A 21,330-nucleotide genomic window follows, 5' to 3' on the forward strand; every position below is an offset into this window, starting at 1 on the left:
ACAGCCAGCAGAAAGCAAATCAATAAGCCACTCTGAGCTCACCCACACTGTCAATTCTGTCATCATTTGCTCACCCTCATGTTGTTTCAAACCTGTATGAATTTGTTTATTCCATGTAACACAAAGAGATGTTAGGCAGTACTGTATGTTTAGGACTGACCTCATTCCCCATTCACTTTTGTTTTATGGAAAAAAAAGAGCAGCATCAACATTATCCCACATTTCTCCATTTGTGTTCCAAAGATGAAAGAAAATCATAAAGGTTTGGAACAGCATGTGTGAATATTATTTTTTTTTGAGGGGGGTCATTATTTGGGGGAGGGGGTGAACTTAACTTACGTTAAAATAAATAATACAAATTATTTAATGACACAGATTACTCTCAATACTTATGCAACAATCAGATATTTAAACATACATGACAGAAAAAACATGTACATGGCTCCAACATTATGCAAAGGAAATATGTTCTGTCAGCATGCGTAGACTCACACATCCTCAAATTGTGTGGATGATCTCTGTGTGTGTGTGTGTGTGTGTGTGTGTGTGTGTGTGTGTGTGTGTGTGTGTGTGTGTGTGTGGTACTTTCATTAATGAATCCTCTGACATCCTCAATGTGGGATGAGTCATTGCATGTGAGAGTGAACATGCGTGTGCTATCTCAGGATTGCAGCTGCTAGGAAAATGTCTGAAATGCCATGTTTGCTCTTTCTCATGTCCTCTAAAGAAGAAAATACAATATAAAATGACATTGAGCTATTTAAACGTTGGTGTACAGTATTGTGCCATCACCATTCACGATTCATCTTGACTACAGTGAAGTCATTTCAAATGCATTATATCTGTGTGTGTGTGTGTGTGTGTGTGTATGTACTGGCACATATTCTCTGCGAATGGACATCAGGATGACACTGGCTCTGTCTTTACCATTGAAATGGACTCAGCGGAAATGTTGCTGTTGTGAGCTTCAGAAAACAACAAATTAACACGTGTCAGCGGATCGCTTTGTGGTTCGCTGTGCGATACTGCTGCTGCAAGTTCATTGGAGGCAGCACTCAAGTCTAATTATTCATCCCTTATATCTCCCACCTTCCTTTTATCGCTTCACCCCCCTCTCCTCACTCATGATCTGGCAAGTGGGCGGGCTGGCGGTAAGGATGTGGTCGTTGTGATGTGGCAGTTGTGATGCTGCATGCCGCCACCATCTTGGTGATGCTGAGGTCAGGGGAGAGGCTTGTGATTGCATCATCTCATAGCAATGAGAGAAGAAATGAAAACACACACACTGATGCACAGGCACATATACACATATCAGATTCATCATAGTATTCTGTCTCATTACCATATTTTTATTAAATTGGAGAATAACATCACAAATACCTTTGTCAGCGTAACTGCTACTCCGGATGACCCAAACATTGATATAAGTGATGTACTATATTTTTTTCCACTTAAAAGTGTGTTATAAGCCATTGGTTACAACAATGAGCTGTCGAAATGAATGTGTTGATGCTTGCAATTCATTTAAAGTGTTACATTTTCTTTAACGCGATTAACACATTTTCCTATTTCACATTGGATTCTGGTTGGAATAGGGCAGAACCTTTGTGATATGCCCAGGGCCATTACACTTATGCACACACCACAAACACACACACAAAAGTGATTCTGTGTCAATGGTCAAGTGTTGGAGAAAGGACCTCTTAACCATGTTTTTTGTTCAAAACAAACCCAAATAGGACCTGTGAAAAGCTGCATTCATATGACAATTCGGATGAAGTATAATTTACGCCAAAACTAAGAGTTAAACGAGACCAATTTTGCAGCAGTTTTCATGTGAACCTCAAAACGGCACCAATCATGTGAATGTGACATCACGGTTACTGTAGCAAAGCAGGGGGGGAGTAATTGGCTGGTTATCAGGTCCCTGTTAGGTCCCCTGCTGGTAGATTCAGGAACTAAACCCTCTGGTGCCTAACAGCTTGTTTCCCTATTGACGTCCATTCGAAAACAATCCATTTATTCTGATAAAATACTTTTTTTACTAGAATGTTTTTTATCGCAAACAGTTTATTACATTGCTCTACATATTTTTCCGGTCACTAATTTGTTTTTTGGCAGTCTCCTATAAGAGTTTACTCAGAATGTTGCCAAAAACAAAAAACATCCAGTGAGCGGCAGATCTGCGGACAGAAATGCCTTGTTGATGAGAGAGGTCAATGGATAATAGCCAGATTGGTTCGAGCTGACAGAAAGGCTACGGTAACTCAGATAACCGCTCTGTACAATTATAGTGAGTGAAATAGAATCTCAGAATGCACAACATGTTGAACCTCGAGGCGGATGGGCTACAACAACAGAAGACCACTTCTGGCACTTTGTTAAGACCAAAGTATTCCTAATAAAGTGCTCACAGTCAGGTGTGTTGTAAGGCACAATGCGAATCTTTAACTTTGAAAAGCATTTCCAGCAAACAAGGAGGCTGAAATTTTGATATGTTGATACCACACTTCTCAGATATTCTCTAAAGTTTCATTAGGCTACATTGAAAATCTATAAATACTTAATAGGCACTGTTGGGTAAATAAAATGAATGTCTATCTCTAAGGCACACTGATGCATTTTTACAATGGGAGATTTAAATGGTATTTTCCTGCCAAAAAGACATATAGTTTTCTTGTTATTTAGTTTAAAGAAGTAATATTTATTGCTTGAAATGTGTGGTGCAGATTTGGTCCATTGGGGTTAATGGGGGTCTGTGAGACAATTCTCCAACTCTCTAGTCCTTTCTGATGTAGATATGCTTTTTCAGACCTGTCTGGTGCTATGACAGGGGAGATGAAAAGCTTACGACTGCTGTGCCACACATCTCATTCCTGTGTATGTAGCAAACTGTAGCAGTTTAAACAGGATGGTTTCATGTACAGGAGCATGCTAACCCTGACATCATGCCGTAACATCTGTGATGTTTTATAGTGAGGATGTTTTCAAAAATAATGCAATGAATAATTTTTATTTATCAACTAACTTCATATAAATGAGAAGTTTTACTGCCCTAAAAAAAAAAAAAAAAAAAAATCTAAATTAATTTTTGGTTTGACCACCCTGTGCCTTTAAAACATCAACACTCCTAGAGAGTTTTTTCCACGTGTTAGGCTGGAAAATCACACTTGCTCCTGTTGTTTAGGCATTAACAAAATTGTAAATTTTTCCTATTGTCAGAAAATGATCACACACGAAGTCAGCATGGTGTTTCAGAGAGTTCCAGTACTTTAGGATTGGCCATATTATGCCGACTCACTGACAAGCGGCATGTCCTATAATCAGACATTTTTGCATCGGCTCCAGCATGTTTAACCAGGTTTGAATCCCACATTGAAAACAGGAAGTAATTGCTTTCGCATAATCTGTGACAAGTGCGATGTGGAGGTTGCATTTTCTCTCTTAACATTGCATTTTTACTCCACTGATGGTTCGGTTTAGGCTTGGGGTTTAGGTTGGGGGTACAATTTATAAAATATGTATTCCTCTTCAAAGTATCACAGCCTGCACAGTTGAAAACAACTCGCTTCACAACTCGGTTTTGGCGACCCTCCATGGACATTTCATCCAGAAAATGGAGCTCACACTTGCCCAAATGCTTAACAACACTTACCGCTTTAGCCACTGGGGGCAGAGTTTTGAATTTCAGTAAGCGAAGCATTGGGAGTTTACCTAAAGAAAAGTCAAACTACTGTTTCATGGTATTATAAAATCATGTTTGATTTTAAGGACTTTTTTTGTCAATTTTGTATGACAAACAATTTTGGTACTGGGTCAGGCCGCCATTTGATATTCAGTGTAATATCTGGGTCCTGAACCGAAACCAATTGAAAACCACTGCTTTTGCTATCTATTACATTTTCAAATTCAGGTTTTGATGGTGAAGATTCTGTTATGACTCATGATTTATAAAATCAAAAGCAATATAATGTTATATTTCCATCCTGACTATCTAAATGAGTAGACATCATAATCGTAATCATAATTCCACCCCCGCACAATACTTAAATCACATGTTTTCTGTGGCTTTCCCAGATGATCTTTGAGTGGGCGCTGTTCTTGGAGACAGCACTGATACGAATCATTTTGGTCCTACAAGCGCAGATGACAAACCTACTCTGGCTGACCTTCACTCTCTCACCACAAGGACGATTTTATATTGAGTGTGTAGCTCACAACTAAGCGCAGCACTGAAGGACAGTTTTAATAGCACAGGCACAGCAGGTAAATTGTTAGCAAATGGATATGCTGTTTAGGCTCGGTAGCTAACAGCATGCCACGTGTCGTCTTGTACAGCAAAACCAGACACATTACAGTCTTGTATGGTACATTCCATACCAGCTCTGTGCCTTAATGTTGAATGAATGCTTTCTCTTTATATTCAGGGTTTATGGATGGATAAACGAATGCTGAGCTCTTTCAACACGGCACATGGTTTAGCAGAATCTGCAATCTGGATGCAAAAATGACATGACAAATTTGATAGTTTATATATTCAAGAGTTAATTTCAAATATGAATTACTCATGGTTATGATTGTATGGTTACAGGGATAGTTCACCCAAAATGTACAATCCCATCGCCATTTCTCACCTTCATTTTTTTCTTCCATTGAACATGAGGAGAAATTTCGAAGAGAGGTGATTATGCTGTTTTTTCCTCACAATGAAAGTTAATGGTGACTGAGGGTTACATTTCCTTTTGTGTTTCATGGAAGAAAGAAAGTCATGCATGTTTTTAATGCATGATGGTGAGTAAATGAAATCAGAATTTTCATTTTGGGTGAACTATCACTTGAAGTTTAAATACAGCAAAAAAATGAAGATGTAGATTTAAAATACAGGGTGCTGTTGACACTGGTGGGTGGGTGGGAAGGCGGTATAGTTAATCCCCACAGAGGGGCAGGTAAGCTGCTGTCTTGTGTTTGTGTGTGTCCTTGTTATATCCACTCACAGTGGGGTACGAAGTACAGGGACCATCTGGTGAGACTGTTTCTATAATGAAAGCCCACCAATAGAGAACTTTACTCAGAGGGGTAAAGCTTAAAACTAATCTCAGCAGATGACTCTGAATAATTTTACAGACCTGTGTGGATGCAATTGGTTATTAGTAATTCAATTCAAGACAAACCTAGATTTTTGCCTTTTTCTAAAGAAATTAAGAGTGGTGCTTGCCCTTTAAATCTTACAAATTTAAATTGAGCTTAACAAGAGACTATTCAGAATTCAGTTAATGTGAGTAGTTACTCAAAAAGGATAGTTCACTCAAAATTTAAAATTCTCTCATGATTTACTCACCCTCATGCCATCCCAGAGGTGTATAACTTTCTTCCTTCTGTACACAAATAAATATTTTTGGATGAGTATTTTAGTTCTGTAGTTCCTTACAATGCAAGTGAAAATTGTAAAGCTCCAAAAGGACATAAAGTCAGCACAAAAGTAATACGACCATACGACTCCAGTGGTTAAAGCTGTATCTTCAGAAACGGTATGATTGGTGTGGGTGAGAAACAGTGAAAAAAAGTATTTTTTACTATCAATCTCCAATTTCACTTTTACTTTCACATTCGTCTTCTTTTGTTTTTGCCGATTCGCATTATTTGTTCATATTGCCACCAACTGGGCTGGGAGGAGAATTTAGAGTAAAAAAGGATGATGATCTGTTTCTCTCCCACATCTACCTGTATCATATAATTTCTGAAGATATAGATTTAACCACTGGAGTATTTTTGATTTAGATTTTTCAAAATGTTGGTACCCATTCAATTGCATTATGAGGACCTACAGAGATGAGATATTCTTCTAAATATTTTTATTTGTGTTCAGCAGAAGAAAGAAAATCATAAGTCATCTGGTATGGCATGAGAGTGAGTAAATCATTAGGTAATTTTCATTTTCACTTTAATAATGTGATTTTTGTTTCAGTGTTTTGTATATAACTGAGACCAGTTAGTCTGAAACTTTGAAGACATATAGAGACATTGAGAATAAATTATTATTTGAGTTTCTTTCGTAGTTGTGTAGTTAATTGTTAGTGATTTGAAACAATGTAGCATAAAATAGCAGAACCACCAAACTATCGGTGTCAGCAGATTAAGTGCACCCCTAATATTTTAATCCGTTTTGTATCTGTATACATGATTAAAGTCTATCTGACATGAATATACATTATAATGGGACATTTTAATATGCCTGTCCATGCCTGGGCCCTGGCTTAATGGTTTTAATGCTGAGCTTGTCTCCGCATGAGATATAGATCTAATTATTTTCGTGTGTGGTTGATGAGTGTGTATCTCTGGGAAAGGTTCAGGAAAGGGTGAACACAGAGAACATCCACCTGGATAACCTGGGTAAGACCTATTGTTTTTGCCTTGATAGGGCTATGGCTGTCATGGGTGTCACGGGGGAGTTCTGGTCATGACTTCTACTTTGTGAGGCTTGGGGGGTAGCATCTACATCTCAATCTGATCTCTGATAGGATACCCCATGTGTGAGCAGGAGAGAGATTCGGACGAAACCAGTAACCAAATAAGCTGAGCCGAGCAGATCTAGATGGCAAGAGAGCCAGAATGAGATATAGAGGTTGAGCAAGGGACAGCGAGAGAGAAAGAGAGAGAGCGTGAAGCTGGCTGGCAACAGCACACATGCTCAAGGAGAGAAAGGAGGACAGCAATTATTGTATCCAACACTCTACAGCTCCAGCAATAAAGGCTCTCTGCTCTCTGGCATTTCAAACCTGCTGTTGTCTCCCTTTTACTCTGTCTCTTTCTCCACCTGGCCTCACCTCATCACTTATATGATTGATTTGGGGGAAAATGCTGAAGTTCCGCGCGGACCGGCGAGTCAGGTAGGTAAGGCAGGATGTTGGGAGCGAGGGAAGGGGGAAGTTTATAGCGTCAGAGCTGTCAGAAAGGGAGAGAGTTGCAGCAGTGTGAAGGGAAACTATGAGCTGGAGGTCAGGCAGGACTGCAATGCAGTGTTGGAAGGAGACATCTGGGTTTCTTCTGGAAATGGCATGGTAGATTTTATCTCTGAGGTTAATTTGTGTGTCTTGTTGTCACTGTTTATGTTGCCACCTCTGTTGTGGATTTGAATGTCATTCCCAGTGTTGGCAGCGACATACAGTATAGCGTGGTGTCTCAGTTTGTTAGACCCCACGTGTTGTGTTTTCGGAATGTTTCCATTTCCATTTATGCATTTAGCAGACGCTTTTCAATTGATTAGCAATCATAATGGATGTTAATGAGCCGCAATACGTTTTTACCTCTATATAGGTTTATAGGTTACACTGAAGCGAGCAAGCTCAGTTGCAAGTCTCTAAAGAACCACATCGGAGCGTGTACACGTGCGCACACGCACCTCAACCTGATTTCAGTGGCTAGGTTGTTGTTCTAGATTTGTCTTTATGTTTGTCCTCTGGTGTTATATGGAGCACTGAGTTCAGGTTTGTGTAACTTTGGTGTCAAGAGGTAGATGCCTTCAGCATGAGTGTATTCTTGGCTTGCGTTGCTAGTTCTCAATCTGGTTGAGATGTGTGCATGTTGTGTGTCTGTATACTGAGACGGAACAGGCTCTGAGTTCTGCTTGTGTTATCTTTAAGTGGTTGATGCCAAGAATTTTGCATGATGGCCTGCACTTCAAAAGCCCAAAGATCTGGCTACTAGGCGCAGTTCAAAATAACTGTCAAATGAACTGTCAAAATGAATTTAAAGTTGTCAAATGGGCTCTCATTTAAAAAACAAGAAATGGACCCATTATTAACCCCAACAAAAATCTATGGTATTTTGTTCTATGTTTCATGCTGTTCAAACTTTACCTGCGTTAATAAGTAATATCCTGGGTAATGAAGTTTGCAGATTTCAAACTGTACATTTGTAAATTGTTGGTTAATGTTCTTATTTGCATATTTCCCAGGTCAGTAACATTGACTGGTCAAATACAGCATGCGACTTGTACACCAGTGTTCACAACATGATCACTCTGGAAATCAACATGTTGCTTCCAAAAGTTCACGTATCTTGAAATCAACCTCATTCAGCCAAATTACTGACACCCCTAACAGACATTTTTGCATCAACTCCAATGTGAGCACATTTCAAAAGGTGATTTTAGAGAGTAATCAGTGTATTAGTATGCATGTAAACGGGCTCATTGATATCAATACATCTAATATGGCCAAATTGCATTTGAGATCCTGTTTCAGTCTGTTCATAATTTAAATTTGTAGGTGAACTCTTGCTTTATGCATAGTGTGAAAAGTGTTTTAAAGGTACTTGGATCATGTTAGTTTAGTACTGCTCAAAAAGAGGGGCTGTATTCCTCATTTGTAATTTGATTTGGATAAAAGCATCTGCTAATGAATAAATGTAAATAAGTTTAAATGTAATCATGTCTGATTTAAATATATGGAAGCTGGCTACATGTTTTAAAGGCATAGCAATTAATTCATACAAAACATTTATTGTTTTCCTTTCCCTTACCATGTGAGTAATCAGAATTGCTCTTATAATCAGTATAAACAGATTTATACTTTGAGAAAAATATTAAGTGTAATATTATAAAGACAACATGTTGCTTGCAAAATTAAATAATTGCCTTTTATATTTTCATTGTAATACAGTCAAAATATCATAAAAACTTGGTCAAATATTATGCACTATATGTCGACCGACAATGGATTTTACTGATACCAATAACTTAGTTGGGCAATACCTGCCGAAAACCGATTAATCGATTTTAAAATTGAAAATGAATGAAAAAATAACACCAAAGTAAAATTGTGTATTGTACTTTTTTAATTAAATAAACGCACAAATATTCACACACACACACACACACACACACACACACATATATATATATATATATATTAACAAATATTCAAATTTTGAGGTGAGCTGATTTTTAAATTGCCGTTGTTTCCTTAGTCCACAGGAGGGTGCAATAAATACATAAACCATTCAGCACAGTTATATTATTGCATAGAACATTCCTATCCTGGCTGTTAAAAAAGAGCATTTCATTTTCAACTAATGTGCATAAAAGTAAATGAATAAAAATTTTAGTCGGTCCATATTCTCAAATTTCAAAAGTAAAAGGAGGGGGGAAAACGCTTCAATAGACAGTTCATATGGTGTTAAATTGCACTGATTAGTACTACTCCAGACTCAAGCTTTATTCACTTTATTCAGCACAGTTGTATGTAGAGTAGCAATAGTCACAGATAGCAGTGGTATTCGGTTGAACTCTGTGGTGAAGCGGCTCAGACTATGGCCAGGGGCTGTTCAGTCAGATGGAACACAACAGACTGGAACCTAACATGAGGATCTTGAGACACATGTTTCCAAGTTGAACATCTTTCCTGACAAAGCATTTAAACAACTCAGATTGCTTAATCTGAGAAATGCTTATAAGAGAGCAAGCCGCAATAGACAAAGACCTCCACCAACTGTAAGGGGCTGTTCAAACCGAACGCTTTTGTAACCATCCATTTGTTTTTCTATGTAAATGTGCGCTAGATGAACGTCTTTGTTTCCCTTTGTTTTTGTTTATTCAGCGTCTTAGGTAGAAGTGCTGTTATTTAGATGATGTGTCTAATTATAAGTAACTTTAAAAGCATATTGAGACACCTGCTTTCTGTTAAACTGTATATGTTGTGCTGTTTCTAGCCTTTTTTAGCACAAGAATTTTATCAATCTGAAGTCATCGTGAGGATAAAAACATTTAATTGAAATTAGATGCATTTCTGATTTGTTTATACGTTTGTCTCGGCTGCATGAAGATATTAATTTGCTTTCTTACATCACTAGCTTTAAATTTAGCTGGCTGACAAATACATAAACGTGACCAGCTGGATCTAAACTAATCCAAATAGGTGGTAATAGATGGTAACAATCGTGACATTTAAACATTTGGATATGACTTGCGCGTATTTTTGTCACTGTTCTAACCGCTTGAGGTTAGCTTTAATATTCACATCTTCTCAGCCTTTTCGACAAACATACTGCTGTTCTCTTCTAATGCAGCATCTAGTCAAAAAATGAATTACTTTATAATGATATGACAATGTGTACTGTGTACTTACCTTTTCATTGTTGATGTTTTAAATCCGCATCTGAGGTGTTCTGCTCCATTCAGAGTGTAGTTTCACGTGTCAAAACAAACACCACAACTCATCAGTGAAGTGAAGTTTTTATTTCACCTCTAGAGGCCACTCACATACTGTATAACGACAGTGGACCCTTCACAGCCACTCCAGCACAGGACGCAAGGGGGAAAAACAATCAGTGTGGATTTTTGCCAATAAATCTGTTATCAGTGCCGATTAATTGGCAAAGCCGATATATTGGTCGACATCTACTATGCATTAAGTTGTAATTACTCGCTCGCTTGAGTGTAACCTGTAAACCTATATAGAGGCAAAAGATGTATGGCGGCTCATAAACATCGATTATGGTAGCTAATCAATTGAAAAGCGTCTGCTAAATGCATAAATGGAAATGGAAACTGCCCGACAACACAACACATGGGGTCTACACACTCTTAGAGTAATGTAACGTGTTTAAACCTGAAGAAGAACATTTTCAATACAGTAGAAATATTTGTAATTGTCAAATATTGAAAGTGGAATGAAACAGTAATAATGTCAGTTTTTTTTGCTGAAATTTTCCACGGACCACCTAGCACACTCTGGTGGGTCTCCCGGGGAATCCCAGACCCATGTTTGAAAACCCCTGGTCTAAACATTACTTCATTCTGACTGTAGCATCACTCATCTAATGGATCTCAGCTAAATGATAGTTTTGTTTTGATGTCTCTGAGAGATACAGGTTAATGAACCCCCTACAGAAAACAGGGAAAATGTATTTGCTTGCTCTTCAACTGTTGTGAAATGAATAGCCAGCACAGCAATGAAAACACTTGTAGGATATACACCCAAAAGAAGAGTTACAAATGTACATCCACAGGGTGTACACACAAGCTGAGGGCAAATGTATTTATTTTTAAAAAAACAAAAGACATGTCAATTCTGAATGTAGACTGATTACAACATGTTTGTATTAACTCAAACATGCTATTCATCTAAAACTGTTCTAGTTTAATGCAAATATTCTAATTGTGAGCTCAAACTCTTACACACTTAACACGATCTGCCACAAGCGCTGACAGACATTCATTTCCACAATAGTTGTCTAACATGGACTTACAAAGAAAGTGGTTGTGTATTGATTGGACCAGATGTTGTAATGTTGAATTATTAATAAAGCAGGGCTGTGCCTGCTGTGGTACTGGCTTGAAGCCACTCAAACAAGTTGCGGAACATCTTTAACAAATGTAAAACTAAGTCCAGTTACTTTTGACTATGATTCTACCAGAAATACTTTGTGAAGGGTTAAAACAATGTGTTTGTTAATCGGCCTGAACTCTAAAGTTCAGTATTTCTTTGTCTTTTCAGTCAAAATGACCCTAACGGAACAGCTGGATTTCAGCAAGTGATCCAGACCCACCTGGAAGAGAACGGACAGATCCAGAAAGCCTTGCTGTGAGTTTTCTTCTTCTGCTATTTTTATGCTGTCTTTGTTGAATCTGCAAGATGTTGGGGTTATAGCGTCATAAAAAATATTGTGAGAAGCATCCCATACATATTGGACACACTTAATTATTTTTGACACTTAGATAACACACTCCCAATTGTCTTCTTGCAAAACAGTTATGGTACATGAATTGTTACCATTAAAGTATGGGTATGGCATTTTCGGGGGTTGTGCTTAAAAAAGGGGACGACAGGTGTACTGTTTACATTTAGTTGAAAGGGGTGATTTCTACTAGTTTATTTAACAGTACTTGAGAAAAGAATAATCCAAAAGTATGTTTAAAACTTTAAGCTTTGACATTTTGAAAATTGTCAAAATATTACAGTCTCGTTTGAAAGCTTAGAAGTCTCTACTTTCCAATGTATGCAGGCATTATGCTCAAAACTGAACAAGTGCTTTGAAATTTGCAGACAAATCAGAAGTGCTCTGTTTTAATAATTTATTATAATAAAAATTGCACTGCTCATATTATTGCAATCAGTAAAAATATTAAACTCCATATGTTGTTAGAAAGCTCTCAAAGAGTTGAATAAAACCAGCCTATTTTTTTACTCACAGACAAAACTTTTGTGAGTAATAGCTAAGTATTTGTCTTGGACAATTATTTTGGTGTTGCTTATATGCTTTATTTATGAAAAATAAACAGAACATAAAATATCACATATTATTAGTGCAGGTGATTATCTTTCAAATGAGCCCACACACAATATAATCGGATGCATAGATCATTAGATATTCCACACGAAGCACAATGTTACATATGGCCACCAGGAGATGGCGCTAAGTAAATAACACAGACTCAATGATGCAGACTCATTCGGTCAAAAGGCACTCATTCTGTGAAATATCATTACTAAAATCACATCTGCATGTTATGCAAACCTTTAGTCATTGTTGTGCTTGCATGTGTAATTAGTTATTATGTGCAACTATTATGTTTTATTTGTTTGTAGAGGCTTTTGGACTCATGAAGACATTTTTAGATTATATTTGTAATGCTGTAACTTTTGATTGGTTTGTCATAGCAACACATTTTTGTTACATTTGACGTGATTGGGAATAAAACAAAAGCAGTTTTCAGAGCGAGGATTTTTGTCAAGTTATAAGCTTTTAATTTTGGGTATGCCACAGAAACAGAAAATGTTTAAAAACGCATTTAGAGCTTAAGGAATAGTTCACAAAAGAAGAAGAATAGTTCACAGAAGAAGAAGAATAAAAAATAACATTTGGTCAAAATTATGTCATTTACTCAATCTGATGTAATTCCAAACCCGTATGACTTTCTAGATTTTTGAAACAGAAAAGTAGATGCCTTTTTCCCATACAATGAAGCATACAGTGACCAGGAGCTGTAAGCAATTTAAAATTACCAAAAAGAGTTAATTCAACTTGCACACTATATTTCAAGTTTCCAGAGCAGTACAATCTGCTTTGTGTAAGGACTGAAGTTTAAATGTTTAATCTCTAAAAATCTCCTCCAGCGTAAAATCTAATTTGTGTTTGAGCATATTCAAATTTAACATGTCAAGGCGTATTACACCAGATATGACATCAGTGACGGCAACTGCCATTAGTACCCTCATGTCTCTTAACCCATCACAACATGCCAAGTTTGAAAACGCAGAAGCACAAATTACATTTGAAAGCTATGGGGGCAATAGTCAGTGAAAATTCAATTAGTTCCTCTTTCAAAGCTATCATATGGCTCTTTTATGGAAGTATTTCAATGACAAATGTCTTTTTAAAAAGTATTCTAAATTGCACTAATTGAAAATTAAACGCATTTCATTAACAGTGCTTGCATTATGTGTTTAACCTTCGATTAGCGCAATTCAGTGTGCTTTTTGGTTTCCAAACATTTGTCATTAATATACTTCCACACTTCAGAAAATTTAAAATATAGTGCACAAGTCATATGATCTACATTTATGGTGCTGTTTATTCCTTTTGAGAGCGTTTTATTAATTAGACTTGGACTGAATCAGATATCCTATAGGTGGAGGATAAACCTTTCAGGGTTTTCTTGATTCCCCCTATAAAAAGATAATGCACTTACCTCTCCCAAGAATCCTGCTCTCCATAGGATCAATACAATATTGAATCGAGAGCCAATAGCACATTAATAAGGTCTGATGCCATTAAAGCAGCAATCCTTAAAGGGTTGTATTAATTTCCTGCAACAACACAGGAAGCCAGTGGAACATAGATCTCTGTTTGCATCCCTGGTTAAATAAAGCCTACATAATTAGTGTAAATATGTTCTTTGTGTGAGTATAATGTTCTAAAGTGATAATTGTTATTTTCATTTGTGTGTTCACACAGAGCACTAATGATTGAGCATTTGTAGTTACCTCTTCTGATCTGAGTGTGCATACTTTGTGCCAAATGTGTTAGTGTTATGTTTTTTTGCTCTGGAGAGACTGTTAATGACTTATGTATGCCTATAAACTATGACTGCGGAGGGTTGCATTCCCTACAGTGAATGCTGGAGCTTTAGTCCTCAGGGAATTAGTTGTAAATTCATCTGTCTTGCTGGTCAGTGGATCGAAAGTTGTTGGAGATGACCTGGGCTGCCCAGTAAGGAGATCGATACAATTGACCCAGGACTGTAGGCCTGCATCAACCAAAAACTGTCTCTCATTTTCTCTCTCATTCGCAACTCCAATCATATTCTTTGTGAACCATCGCCTGTTTTTAAACTGCAACCTCAGGGGTGCGGCCTTGCGCCTGTTCCAGTTGGGAATAAAAATAGCTACTTCCTGTGTGCTTTTTCCCCATAATCCCTTAGGTTTTCCCTTAGCTCAGTTGCTCAGTGTATTGGTTTGAAAATTATTTCTACTCATTGGTGCAGAGTGAAAAGAAGTTTGTGTTATGGTGTTGGAAGCAGGGATGGCTCACTGGCTATGTGTGTGTGTTCACAGGAGCGCCGATTCGGAAATGAACGGCAAAGCGGGTGGCAGGGGGCACATGAGCAAAGCCAACGAAGCAAACAGCAATGCCAACAATCTCAGCATGGTTTCTGAGATGCCTCCGGATGGCCAGAACCACACACGGGTCAGTATAGTTGCTGTATGGCATGAACTAGTATCCAGCCCTGCAAGAGAGAGAAAGAGGCATTGGATACTTTTGTTATGAAAATTTTAAATACTCTGTTTAAAAAAAGTAAAATAGTTTTGTAAGGTACATACATATTTATTTAAAGGTGATGTCATTTTTTTTAAATGCTTTTTCTTATCCAGACAAGTAAGCCTCGTTATGGCTCTGCAGCACTATCAAAACATTGCTCTGTTTGTTTGATCATCTCACCTGGCTCGACAAATAAACATTGGCTCAACCAATGGCATTTAGGGATGCTAGTGCTGCAAAAATTACACACTTCACCTTTAAGTTTGCTACTTAAACGTTCCACAGTCTTGTTGACTAGCTATAATGGATGTCTTTGCACTGTGATTCATTCTCACTGTCATTTATTACCCAGAATATGTGTTTTTACCATTGGTGTTATCATGTAAACACTCCTTCGTGACTCTCCCCAACAGGGTATGCGCACGCCTAAGAGAGCAGCCACGTTTGGGAAGCGTTCCAACTCCATGCGGCGCAACCCCAATGCTGAGGTGAGCCGGCAGGGCTGGCTCCACAAACAGGTACTGTTACTCATCACACACACACACACACACACACACACATACTCGCACAGTCTAAAGCCATAACTCTAGAATCTATTAATATCTGGACACTTATATAGACACTGGGGATAGTTCACACAAAAATAACATTTCTGTCATCGTTTACTCAAAACCATATGACTTTCTTTTTGTTTTTTTGTCATTCATAGAGGAAATACATTTTTATAGGTTTGGAACCTTTTGGAAAAACTATTTTTGGGGGCACTATCCCTTTATGAGTAGGTGCAATGGATTTATTTTTCTCTTGTCTTGTTTTCTATGGTGTAGGCAAGCAGTGGTGTGAAACAGTGGAACAAGCGCTGGTTCGTGTTGACAGATAAATGCCTCTTCTATTACAAAGGTAGGTTCAAATAGAGGTTGTGTATGTAAATGCTGATTTATGCATAAGTACAGGCTTTTGTAGATTTGCTTAAACTGAACACTCTAATAAGTTACCCACCGCTCAAGTTGTATGATTTGACTGTAGTTTTTCAAAAGCAGTCTGTCCTATTAAACATGCATTTGAATTTATCCCTTGGCATTGTTTTACCAAAAATACTATAGAATGCATGCAGATGGTGTGCTGCCAACAGCGAACAAAGCTATGATGACAGTTTACCATGAGAACATTTGTAAATAGACCTGTTTTCCTTCTCATGGCCTTTGGAAATAGTAACATCTATGTTTCTTCACTAAGAAAACGTGACATGGCATTAGGACATGTATAGTAAATCCATGGCATTCTTTAAAGTAACTTGGAGTGCAATGTAAATAGCATGGCTTATTAGCATGGTAATCCATTTAATACCATGGTATATATTTAAGTATTACCATCTGATATTATCACTGTACCATGGTACTGCCACATTTTTTTTTTGTAAGGGTTAAATTGCCCAACAGTAGTTTGTTTATGTTCTGAGCTCAAAAGACATGTTTGGACATATTTTTGTTTCGTCCTGTCTATCATTTCTCATGAGAGGCTGTTAAGGTAGTGCTTGGAGTTTAACATAAACATGAAGGATCCAACATGTGGCCTGCCTTCTAACTGAGACATGCATAAGACGGCAGTAATTACATTTGATTTGCTTTAGGCTAATTACATGTTATTGCATGACATTTAAATGTGCATATACTGTAAATTCTGCTAGTTTCCCATATTGCAAATTAATTGATGATGCTTAGCTGAAGAGGGAATAAATTGAGACCTATGAGTATTTTAAATGCTGGCATAAAAACATCGCAAGTGAATGCCGGTGAGTTTGAGAATATTAGCGCTGAATGTTGAAAGTATATATATATATATATATATATATATATATATATATATATATATATATATATATATATATATATATATATTATTATTTTATTTATAATTTTTTTAAGTTATTAAAATTAAGCTAGTTTAATGTGCAAAGACAACTACTGTCTAAGTAAGACATTTTTTGGTTTATTTCCCCAAAAATTGTGAACACTGTGGCTCAGTGTTGCTATCAAAACATTGCTCTGTTTGTTTGAGCATATTGACCAGTCCAACACATCAACATTGGCTCAACAAATTATGTGAGCTTGGCGCCAGACAATCTGTTTTTTTGACCAATGTTAGATGTGGGAAGTGTCATTATTTATGCAATGCCGTTTGATGTCGCTAGTGATGCAGAGATTATGCTGCGTTCCATTCAACTCAGATGTGGGATATTCCTACTTGATATCTCCGATCTCCGACCATAAAGGCATTCCATTGCCAGATGCTCTGAAGATGATGTGTAAGGAAACAAATCCGCAATGCTCCTGTTAGCTTAGCAGGTGTTTGACTGTAACCAGAGACGTCTCCTAGCAACCCAACTGATAAACAATGCTGCAACGCTAGCATTTGTGCTACAGGTGTATGATTATGAAAGAGAGTATAATATACCAGGTTTTATACACCTGTTTCTGCACGCATTTGATAAACAAGCTTTAATATCATATAATGAGGTACTTTGACTCATTTATTGATATTACTTTATAAAAGTGAATGTTTATCACTTACTTTGTATATATCCCTGAGTGCCAACATGTTTGTGGGATGTCAAGTTCGACGAGTTGAAAATTTCCGCACAAGTTTCCCAGCTGGAATTCTGACTTCAAGTGCCATTTCATTGCATTTTTCCTTGTGGGAAGTTGGAAAATCGGACTTTCCGAGTTGAATGAAAGCAGCATTAACCTACACACTTTACCTTTAAGTATGTAGTGAATTAGTAAGTGAATTGTCACACCCTGATTGCACCCTCTTTAAAAACGGCATCTCTGATGTGTGAGATGGGGATAAATGACTGCTTGCTGTCTTCTATAGACCAGGCTTGAAGGTCAGTCACAGCTCACACATGGAAAATCAACAACATCCAAAGGCATAGAGGTGGATGCTGTGATAACTGCCACGCACCCGTTATGTGTTAACAGAGACGTTCCCCAATATTCCTCTATTCCCCAATATTCCCCAATTCCAGACCAGGTTGAATATTGGTCTAACAGTCTCTACACTGTTCACATCTGCTGACCTGATGCTATTTGACCTACAGCTGCTGCCATCTGGAGTTTTTAAGCCAGCAAGAAACCCTCTGGGAAGGTTAAGAGTAGGGTCATCAAGAGAGATCTGGTCAATGTGTTGTAGACGGTGTTACTGTGAAATAAAACCCTAGTAATACAGTAATTTCAAAGGAAGGTGATTTGTTTGACAGGACTGTCATTCTATTTTGGATTTGAAAGATACTAGAACTCTTCAAACCTCTCTGTCAACCAAGCCCCACTTTATCATAGTTAAATTTAGAGTGCATTAGCAGATAGTGTGCTTTCTAAAATGTGTGGGCTTGCACTAGACATGTTGGCAAATAAGAGTTTGCCCTGCAGGGGCTGAAGATGTGCATCAGCTGGTTGTATGTCCAGCTATTTGCATGAGGTTGCGCGTCCACCCCCTTCCGTGTAGCCGCTGTCAGGTTCATGCTAACAGCAACACACTAGTTCACTGACGTGTCCCTTAGTGTTAAAATATCCCCTTGCAATCTTTTTCTCAAGCTTGTATAGCATGAATCTATGCCCTCATTTGTTAACTTTCCCTTTTTTGGTCTTTCTCGTTCTGTTACTCCAGGGGTTCTCAACCATTTTTTTGTCAATGAAATAAAGAAAAAACGTCTAGGTTACGTATGTAACCTCTGTTACCCGATGGAGGGAACGAGACGTTGTGTCAGAGAAGCGACACTAGGGGTCTCTCTTGAGCGCCGATATTCACCTCTGAACTATGAAAAAAGGCCAATGAGAGTTGGCAACCAGTATTTGCATGTCCCGCCCCCGGACATACGGGTATTTAAGCGGCGCAAATACGGGAGTTCATTCAGGGTTTTTCTGAGGAGCCGGAAATGGTCCGGCCACAACAGGGGCTCGGCCCAGCGACGTGGCAGGGGAGACACAACGTCTCGTTCCCTCCATCGGGGAACGGAGGTTACATACATAACCTAGACGTTCCCCTTCTGTCGCTCTCTCCACGTTGTGTCAGAGAAGCGACACTAGGGGTCCACTTAAAAAGAGCCATGCGCTGAGCCGTGTACGAGCAGCTTGTGTCAGGAGCGAGCAGGTATTCCTACGTGCAGAACGACCAACTGTATCAGGCTGCACGTACCCTTCCCCGATGCCCCATTTAAGCCATCAGGATTCCTTATCGTTACCCTGGAGGGGGGAACAAGGTGACGGCCGCCAACATGGGAATGGGCCAGCCTGGCTGGGCCTCTTTTCTCTCTATGTTACTCGCATAGAGCAACTACGGCCGGGGCCCTTACACGCATTGAGGGAAGGGGGTCTTAGCCCTTATTAGGGTGGAGAAGACCCTACGGAGGCCACACCTACCCGGGAGGGGAGGCAAATTCTGAGTGGCAAATACATCGCATAGCCTATACTTAGGTCTTATGCGGAACAGTAGTGCAGTGGTAGATCCAGCCTCGCAGAGGGGGGAAGCATACAGCACGGCACCCGAGGCAGCTGTAACTGCCTAAGGAAAACACGGAGTCAACTCTCGTGAGGGGACAGAACCGTGGTTTTACACACAGGGGGAGTCCGAACAGGAGGCCTTACCTGTGGGGCACCTATACCAGTACAGGGTAGCTAGTGGTACCCGCAGTGGTTTGGGTCGGCGAGTTCCTCCACGAGAACTGCGACCCACGAGGGCTAGGGAGGAGTCAACCAGTGTCCCAAACCTGGGATCTCCTGGGAAAGAAGGTGCACTGTTTCCCTGGTTAGGGGGAAGGGCGCTGGGTGCAAGCGATTCACCCGGTCAGATCGTGGACGTGCCACCGAGTTCTACGGGCTCGGTACCTGAGAGAACACGGGACGATACTGACTCAACTCAGAGATTGTAGAATCTCGCAAAAGTGTTAGGTGTTGCCCAGCCCGCTGCTCTACAGATGTCTGCTAGGGCAATGCCCCTAGCCAGTGCCCACGAGGACGCAACACTCCTAGTGGAGTGGGCTCGGACCCGCAAAGGGGGGGCACGGCCTGGGTGTGATAAGCCAGGGAGATGGCTTCGACAACCCAGTGGGCGTGTCTCTGCTTGGAGACAGCATTCCCTTTCTGCTGTCCCCCAAAGCAGACGAAGAGCTGCTCAGAGCGTCTGGTGCTCTGTGTGCGGTCCAGGTAAATACGTAAGGCACGTACTGGACACAGCAGTGAAAGGGCTGGGTCTGCCTCCTCCAGGGGCAGCGCTTGCAGGTTCACCACCTGATCCCTGAAGGGTGTGGTAGGAACCTTGGGCACGTAGCCCGGTCGCGGTCTTAGGATCACGAAAGTGTCCGCCGGACCGAACTCCAGGCAAGCGTCGCTAACAGAGAACGCATGCAGGTCCCCGACCCTCTTGATGGAAGCGAGCGCAATCAGCAGGGCGGTCTTGAGCGAGAGGGCCCTGAGTCCAACTGAGTCAAGCGGCTCGAAGGGGGGTCTCCGGAGTCCCATAAGGACGACCGAGAGATCCCAGGAGGGAAACAGGTTAGGCCGGGAGGGAGTCATCCTCCGGGCACCTTTTAGGAACCTGACGATTAAGTCGTGCTTACCAAGAGACTTGCCGTCTACCGTGTCATGGTGGGCCGCGATAGCGGCAACATACACCTTGAGGGTGGAGGGGGGACAGCCTCCTCTCCAGCCTCTCCTGAAGAAACACGAGCACTGACCTAACTGCGCACTTCTGTGGGTCTTCGGCTCGGGAAGAACACCAGTCCGCGAACAGACGCCACTTCAGGGCGTAAAGATGCCTGGTCGAAGGGGCTCTGGCTTGGTTAATAGTGTCTATGACGGCTGAAGGTAGGCCGGCTAGATCCTCCACGTCCCGTCCAGGGACCAGACGTGGAGATTCCAGAGGTCTAGATGCGGATGCAAGAGCATGCCCCGTCCCTGAGAAAGAAGGTCCTTCCTTCTTGTAACCAGAACGCGACGGGACACCTGCTGCAAGGGTACTCCTGCCCGTAGAAAGCAGAGGTCTGTCCAGGGTTTGAAGGTTTGACGGCAGGCGGGGGTAACTTCCACGCCGTGCGTGCTGTGGTGCCATGCTCGTCTCGGGACTCGAGTCTGGAGCCAATGCTGAAGTGGTCTCATATGCATCAACCCCAGTGGCGCGGCCGCCGTGGAGGATGCCATATGCCCCAGGAGCCGTTGGAAATGTTTCAAAGGGACCACGGTGCCTGGTTCGAAAGAAGCGAGGCATTCCAGCACTGACTGAGCACGCTCGTTGGAGAGACGTGCTGTCATTGAGACTGAGTCTAACTCCAAACCGAGAAAAGAGATGCTCTGGACCGGGGTGAGCTTGCTCTTTTCCCAGTTGACCTGAAACCCTAAACGGCCGAGGTGCTCGAGCACCTGGTCTCTGTGTGCGCATAGTAATTCCTGCGAGGAGGCCAAAATGAGCCAATCGTCGAGGTAATTGAGTATGCGTATGCCCGCTCCTCGTGAGCGGGGCAAGAGCCGCCTCTGCGACCTTCGTGAAGACGCGAGGGACAGAGACAGGCCGAAGGGG

At 40.3% G+C, this 21,330-nt stretch overlaps 1 protein-coding gene across 10 annotated transcripts in view; it reads left to right on the plus strand.

Annotated features, from left to right (window-relative positions):
* The window catches only part of LOC127625826 (pleckstrin homology domain-containing family A member 6-like), a 134,714-nt gene that overhangs the window by 64,488 nt on the left and 48,896 nt on the right, over positions 1-21,330 (plus strand). For 7 of the 10 annotated variants that reach the window (XM_052101211.1, XM_052101212.1, XM_052101217.1 and 4 more), the window contains exons 1-5: positions 6,978-7,058; positions 11,496-11,582; positions 14,556-14,688; positions 15,174-15,278; positions 15,588-15,660. In XM_052101211.1, the coding sequence (XP_051957171.1) occupies positions 6,985-7,058; positions 11,496-11,582; positions 14,556-14,688; positions 15,174-15,278; positions 15,588-15,660 (472 nt within the window). In that variant the 5' untranslated portion in view covers positions 6,978-6,984. Of the gene's footprint in view, positions 1-6,669; positions 6,888-6,977; positions 7,059-11,495; positions 11,583-14,555; positions 14,689-15,173; positions 15,279-15,587; positions 15,661-21,330 lie in introns of those variants that run through there. The other 3 variants (XM_052101219.1, XM_052101214.1, XM_052101215.1) reach the window with 2 other exon arrangements.

Source organism: Xyrauchen texanus, chromosome 32 (genome assembly GCF_025860055.1).
Source record: "Xyrauchen texanus isolate HMW12.3.18 chromosome 32, RBS_HiC_50CHRs, whole genome shotgun sequence".
Lineage (NCBI taxonomy): Eukaryota > Metazoa > Chordata > Actinopteri > Cypriniformes > Catostomidae > Xyrauchen > Xyrauchen texanus.